This window comes from Charadrius vociferus, unplaced genomic scaffold (genome assembly GCF_000708025.1).
Source record: "Charadrius vociferus isolate BGI_N301 unplaced genomic scaffold, ASM70802v2 scaffold194, whole genome shotgun sequence".
NCBI classification, from domain to species: domain Eukaryota; kingdom Metazoa; phylum Chordata; class Aves; order Charadriiformes; family Charadriidae; genus Charadrius; species Charadrius vociferus.
In genome coordinates, this window is record NW_009648046.1 from 183,708 (window position 1) to 191,299 (window position 7,592).

The window sequence follows — 7,592 nt, forward strand, 5'->3', positions numbered from 1 at the left end:
ATGAACTGGTACCTACACGGGACCAATGCCCTGCGGAAGAATTTAAGGAGTTTTCTTACTTGGACAGCGGTGAGGTATCTCCCCAGGGAGCACAAGGGAGAATACTCCACCTGGATCCTGTAGAAAACTCTTACTTGCTGGTTGAGGATGAGCAGCTGGTTCTGAAAGCGTTTCGCCTATTTCACCGCATTCCTTCCTTTGGCTTCGTGGTAGAAGAGAAGCCCCGGACCGGTAAACTCAATGTGCAGAAACTAAAAGACCTGGGTAACTACTTTGACTTCTTTTTCCTCTTTTTAATTTTTTTAAATGCCTAAATGCATGTGTTCAAGCTGAGTAGTGACTCCAATTTTCAGCAAATGTAGCAAAATCGGGTTCACAGGCAGTTGAAATCTTTTTATGACCACCTTTCTAGGGCAAATTAGAGCTGCTGTATCTCTCCTTAACCCATATTAATTTTATTTTCCACTTTCTATTAAAGGCATTTTAATACTTCATACCAATGCAGCAGTCTGAAGGGGTGTGTAATATTAGTGCCAATTAATATTGCAGGCTGTTCTCACACTGGGAAGAACAAACAAGTTCAGAGGTTAAGGTTTAAAAAGCACAACGTGGCTTTCAGGGAAACATATGGGCGGTGTATTTGGATGACTTTATTGACTTTAATATGAAGAATATAGCTTTTCTTCAAACACACTTCCTGCTAATGTTACAAGCTCTTTATTTGCGTGAAGTAGGTGAAATATCAATTGCTATTTATATTGAGGTTGTATTTTTTCAGTGAGACAGCTCTATATATAGTGTATCTCTTCTTAAGTGATTTTTTATTTTTTTTTTAAACCTGACACTCATAATACCTACGGACTCTTTTGCCTTTATTTACCAGGAGTTCAACCAGGTCCTTTATATGGGAAACTAAAGAATGGAACAGCAATCGTTCTGGAAAATGGAGTGACGATTTCTCCTTCAGACGTCTTAGAAGACCCTATTCCTGGAAGAAAAACTTGCATTTTGGGGGATTGTTCGGGGGTGGTTGGAGATGCGGCCATGAAGCTTTGCTGTGAAGCAGATGTATTGATACATGAAGCAACGTTGGATGACACCCAAGAGGAAAAGGCCAGAGAGCATGGTCATAGCACTCCAAAAATGGCATCGGATTTTGCAAAATCGTGTAAAGTTAAGAAACTGGTTTTGACTCACTTCAGTCAGCGGTATAAACCAGCTGCCCAGAGAGGTGAGGGGGATATGGATGTCACCGAACTGAAGAGACAGGCGGAGTCAGTGTTAGATGGTCAAGAAGTAACACTAGCTGAGGATTTTATGACAATAGAAATTCCAATGAAAAAGTAAAAATAATAGTGTTAGCAAGCTCTATATGCAGACATAGAGGCGGAGGGTGTTGGATAGCACTTAAAAATAATGGTAGGGTTTCCAGTATCCAAATTAGTTCTCTTCTGTGGAATGCAGAGAACCATTGCAAACTGGAGAGAGTACCAAGTACAGTTAGCGTTGCTTTTGTAAAGCAAGAAAAAAAGGATACTCAAACATCTGGAAGTTGGAGTAAATTCATAAGCGATGGTTTCAGACACCTAACACCCCCAGAAACCGAACGCGTAGGCTGACGCATGCCTTCACAGCCCAGGGCTTTTCCTCGGACCACGGATTCCTAGAGCGGAGCACTGGATCATTTGGCTTAATACAGCCCTCGGAAAGGTTTGTGTTCTGCACCAGAATTCAAGATACCTTGCTTGTTACAAGCCTTTGAATAACATCTATTTCAGACTTGTACACAGTATTTTGTAATTGTTATCCGATTGCTGTGTAAGAGGACTATTACACTGAAACCAATAAAGTATTTATAACTCTGGCAAGTGTTTGGAACTGGCAGTGTTGCTATGCTCAGGTTGAGGAGCTCTTATAATTCTCCCTTTGCGTATGAAATTTTCCCATAAATAAATATAGTTTAGGCTTCCTGTCAAAAGTGAATCGCTCTTAACAATTTGATTCATTTCAAGCTCTGAAGCGTGACCTGTTCCCTGCATCAGTAAAGTTTTGGAAGTACGCTCTGGAAGCCTTTAGGCAGGTGACAAGTAGTCTTTCCTAAAGCGTTCCTCCCAGTGCATTTTCAAAGGCAAATTATCCTGATAAAAAGCATATTTCTCTTTGTAGAAATACCCCTACAGAAGGAATTTCACCTGTTTCTGCAATGTCTTTATTCTTTCAGTTGAGGGATATGCAGACCAACTTTATCTCTCTTTTCTTGCCACCTCAAAACAAACTCGAAGTTGGAGTTTCTCAAATTTTAGCTCAACTTTCTGGTCAAGAGTAAAATCGGTGTTTTTGAAAGATCTACCCTGACTGTGTTTCCCCAGCGTGGATTCCTGAAAGCTGCAACACTTCATAGCTTTCGAATAAACACGGAAAACTGGCAGGTTTAAGAACGGCTGTGAGAGTTTGTGCTTGTACTTTTGTTGATTTGATGGTAAAACAGATGGAAAATGAATCGGTTTTTAATACACCACAGCCTGTGGTTTTAATACACCGGGCACAGCCTACAGGTTGTGAAGTGGCATGTCCTTTCCCCCCATAAATTGTTTTTGGTTTGTAAGATAAAAATTCATGGCAGGTGCAGAGATCTTGATACCCCACTCTGCTTTGTGTAGTCAAAAGCTGAGCAGACTCCAGCAATTCTGTGTTTCTACGCGAGAACAACTGTCTTTGTCGTCCTGACCTGCTCTGCTATGTCTGCTCCCACACTGAAACATCCCAAAATTCCTATTTCTAAACCCTTTGCCAAGTTTAGGGAACAATTTCAAGGCTGGAAATAATAACAAGGGACAATCCAAAAGCCTGTGCACCCCGAAATGTGGGCACCCACCGCTGCAGCTCATCTCCCCACGGCGCTGGATCATGCTGCTCCGCAACTGGGTTACCCATCCCGGTGGTAAATACGTTTTTGTATGCGTGTGGTTAGTTAATTGCTGTGAATTCAGAAATCTCTTCGGTTCCCATTCAAATGACGGAGGGCAGGGGTAGATGCGCGAGATGAAATCGATGGGGACTTTGTCGCGCAGAGTTGAAGTGTTATTGCATTTTTTGGTGGCAATTTATCGGGCACGGACGATCCAGGGGGGAAATGCTGGTTTCATCTAAGCGGAGAAGAAAAGCCGCGAGTTGCCTGGTCTGTAGTGAAGGGTGGATTAACTTTATGGCTGTCCTTTTTTTAAATGTTTGTGGTTGGTTTTTTTTGGTGTGTTGGTGAATGAGGGCAAATTTAGTGCTGGAGTGATGTGAAATTCCTATATTTTCAATTTGCTATATTTTAATATTTATAATCGAGTTCTAGTTGTCTCTTTCTTAGCAGGCCCTTGTGTTTTTGCTTACCGTGGTCCACTCGTCTAAGTCTGGATACTAAATTAGTCCATAAATCTGACTGCTAGTGAGACTTGAATTAAATTAATGGGAACATGTGCGCCAGTAAGGACAGAAAAATTTGGACCATAAATTGTCTATTTTCTCAATGAGTTTATCTTTCCATTAACCATTTGTTAATTACCAGAGAACAAAATTCCTCTGCATTAAAATATTTGCCCGAGAGCATTTCGTCTGACAGCAGGTAAGGGACTCCTGTCTGGTCCCGGAGGGACCAGGAGGGTGTTTTAACAAGTTCTGGGTATGTAAATGAAGATTTTTTAATTTTTTTTTTAGCTTTGAATAATTCATTTTAAAAATTATTCTGCTTTCCTGGAAGAGTTCCTCTAAGTTTGGTTCCTTTTTTAGCCAGTACCAGCGGAGGGACTTGATAAACTGCGAAAGACGCTTTTTACATTACAGGAAAGAGGGAGGAAGTAAGACGTGAAGAGTTTTGTGAGAGCAGGGACGTTCCTGCGTTCTCCGTGTAGCTGCGAACCGAATGGATGAGCGAGCTTTTTACATTACGGGAAAGAGGAGGAGGGAGGAAATAAGACATGAAGAGTTTTGTAAGAGCAGGGACGTTCCTGTGTTCTCTGTGTAGCTGCGAACCGAATGGATGAGCGCGGATCAAAGGGAGCGAGGGTAAATCTTCCTTCTGCTGCCATCGGTGTGAGCTTGCAAAAAAGGTTGAGAAATAAGTTACCTGCCTGCCCTGCGCGTGGTGCAGTCTGCTTTGAGGATGGAGAGCTTAAGATCAGGTCTGGGCTCGAAATCCAGCTGGGAAAAGGCATCCTTGATGCTGGAGGTGGTTCAGCATTTGGGATCCACCTCTCCCCATGGCCCACGGTGGGACGCTTCATCTGTCTGTGTGGAAGAAACACAATCTTTGTTTGACAGCATGTTTTTTTCTAAACGGACTTTTAAAATAATTTGCTTTTACTGAATTGTGTTCATTTATAAGGAAAAGGATATTAATTATTTATCTCGGATGGCTTCATTCTAGAAATCTAATTTCTGGCGAGGTGGTAGGACTGATCCAGGTCTCACTGAAATCGGTGGTTTGGCACATAGTCACTAGAACAACTTAATGCATTTTTTATTAAGAATAAAAACATATTGATTGGGATCTTGAGGTAAAACAAGCTACAGAAATTTGATCAAAGTAACATTCGGGGCAGGGGGAGGGGCAAGGATGGATGCTAAACCACAATACGTTAAATTGATCCTGCTAGTACCAGCATTTGATATTTGAAAAATGTTTGAGTTCAAGGGAGTTTAGGTGGTTGGAAAAAGTCCCATTTTGTTGGACTTTTTCTGGAGTTGTTTGGGTTTGGATAGTAATGAGACGGCAGCTCAGCATCTTCCCTGGTGAAGCACCTACCTGGTGGTCACCCCAGTCCTTTACAGCTCCAGGGCAGTAGTGTGCTGCTGCCGCTGCGGTGGGATAGAATAGAACCATAGAATGGTTTAGGTTGGAAGGAAACTTAAAGATCATCTCATTCCAACCACCCTGCCATGGGCAGGGACACCTCCCGCTAGACCAGGTTGCTCAAAGCCCCGTCCAACCTGGTCTTGAACACTTTGAGGGATTCGCCACGTGTCTCCAACGGCCACCGTGCATGGAGGCTCAAGGACACCGTGCTGAGTTTGGCGCACCGGAGACCAATGGTGGCACTGGCTCAACAGCTTGTGCACCCCCAAATTCCACGTGTCACTGTCCGGTTGAACAGGACATCGTGACAATTTCTTTATGAACCTCAAAACAGACATATGTATAAACACAGAGAGTTACTGCAACGCGTACAGTACTTTTAGGATACCCAATTCAGACCCTCTCAGATTTAATGCATGCTATAGAAGTGAATTAATCACACTACCCCGTAACCCAGCTGCAGAGTCATCGTTGGGGATTTCCTTGTTGAACTTGCAGCTTTTTCACACCTGCTTGTGAAATACGGTGGAAGATTGCGCCGAATTTCCCCACACCCTTTAATTTCCACCCTTAAAAACGGAGGTTTGTGTAAAAACGCTGTTGGAAAGACGCTTAAAATGCAGTGTTAGTACTGACAGATCACGGCATCCCAGCGGGATGTGGTTCATGGTATGCCTTGAAAGCAAACTAGGGCTATTGGCAGCAGAAGGAGATTTAATATATTATATTGAGACTTATTATTTGCCATTATACAACCAATGGGAAATCCAAAAATTATACCGCTTGGCGCTCGGCGTTAACATTTTGCAGCTTTCATCCCTGTATTTGAGAAAATCATCTCCCCGGACGAAGGGCTGCAGCTGGTTCTGCAAGCACAAGTGGGAAGAGACCCTGCTTACAAATTGCAAATTATTTAATGATTTTTTATTATGATTTTTTTTAAATTATATGCCTTGGAGAGGGTGGGGAAGCGCTGGTGCGTAACTTCCCAGCGCAGAGACTGGTGTAGGCAGCCTGGATTCGCTGTGCTGTGGTCCACGAGCCCTGCACAGGACAGGCTCTCATCTCCCATCTGTAACACTTCAAAAACTCTAGAAATAGATAATTTGCAACGTGCTCAGCAAATCCCTGTGCGAAGAGGCTTCAATTACATCTACCCAGGAAAAGATGCCAAATATAGCAGCATTTTACATTGCTTTTCATCCCTAAGATCTTCTTAAGGATGTGGAAGTGACTATAAATGACTTAACCACGTGAGGAGGAAATTTTGGTGTGGCAATATAACAATTTTTAAAAATTTCCATCATTCTTAGTTCTTCCCAGAGTAACTGCGACAGCACACCAGCACCTTGCCAAACACTCCACTTATTTAGCAAAAATACACGGCGTTCTACAGTAGATATGGTATTTCATGCAGCTTTTTCCCTTCTATTTTGTATTCCAATGGCAGCCAAACATCCCAAAGGTAGAAAGATGTAACCTTCTAGTTTTAAAAAAAACAACCAACCAACCTAACCACAATCTTTTCCTTTTCAGCTAAATTCCTTTGGAGAGTTTGCTTTTGCTGGAGGAGGTGATGAGGAATGGGAAAAGAGGTTGCATTTGCGGGGCTGTGAGTTTGGTGGGGGTTGCGTTTGCAGGGCTTTGCACTTATGGGGGCTATATTTCCCAGGCCGTATATTTACGGGGGTTTTATTTCCCAGACCGTACATTTATGGGGGTTGCATTTGTAGCCCTTGGGCCTTTGTTGGGGTTGCATTTGGGGGGGGGCTTTGCGCTTTTGGAGATTGCATTTGTGGGGCTGTGCATCTCTTGGGGTTGCGGTTGCAGGGTTTTGCACTCATCGGGGTTGTATTTCCCGGGCCATACATTTATGGTGGGGGTTGCAGTTGCGGGGCTATGCGTTTATGGGGGTTGCATTTGGGGGGCTGTGCATTTGTCAGGGATGCATTTTTGGGGTTTCAATTTCTGGGGGTTGCATTTGCGGGGTTTTTGACTTGTGGAGGGCTGCACTTGTGGGACTGTGCGTCTTTTGGGGTTGTTTAAGCTGGGCTTTGCACTTATGGGGGTTGTATTTCCCAGGCAATATATTTATGGGGGTTTTATTTCCAGGACGATATATTTACGGGGTTACATTTGCAGGGCTGCGCGTTTGTTGGGGATGCATTTTCCAGGCATTTGACTTCTGGGGGTTGCATTTGGGGGATTTTGCACTGGTGGGTGTTGTGTTTGCAGGGCTTTGCGTTGACAGGGGTTGTATTTCTGGCCCCTGCATTTATGGGGGTTGCAGTTGCTGGGCTATGCGTTTATGGGGGTTGCATTTGGGGGGCTGTGCATTTGTCAGGGATGCATTTTTGGGGTTTCAATTTCTGGGGGTTGCATTTGCGGGGTTTTTGACTTGTGGGGGTTGCACTTGTGGGACTGTGCATCTTTTTGGGGTTGTTTGCGCCGGGCTTTGCACTTATGGGGGTTGTATTTCCCAGGCAATATATTTATGGGGGTTTTATTTCCAGGACGATATATTTACGGGGTTACATTTGCAGGGCTGCGCGTTTGTTGGGGATGCATTTGCGAGGCATTTGACTTCTGGGGGTTGCATTTGGGGGATTTTGCACTGGTGGGTGTTGTGTTTGCAGGGCTTTGCATTGACGGGGGTTGTATTTCTGGCCGTTGCATTTATGGGGGTTGAATTTGGGGGGGCTGTGCGTTTGTTGGGGTTGCATTTGCTTCTGGGGCTGCGTTTGTGGGG

The 7,592-nt window shown here is 43.8% G+C and overlaps 1 protein-coding gene across 1 annotated transcript in view; it reads left to right on the top strand.

The window, feature by feature from the left end:
• The window catches only part of ELAC1 (elaC ribonuclease Z 1), a 3,068-nt gene extending 1,721 nt beyond the window's left edge, over window positions 1-1,347 (top strand). The window contains 2 exon segments of the mRNA XM_009883707.1: window positions 1-264; window positions 884-1,347. The exon segment at window positions 1-264 is cut by the window's left edge and continues 12 nt beyond it. Coding sequence (XP_009882009.1) covers window positions 1-264; window positions 884-1,347 — 728 coding nt within the window.
• Window positions 1,348-7,592: the final 6,245 nt, after the last annotated feature.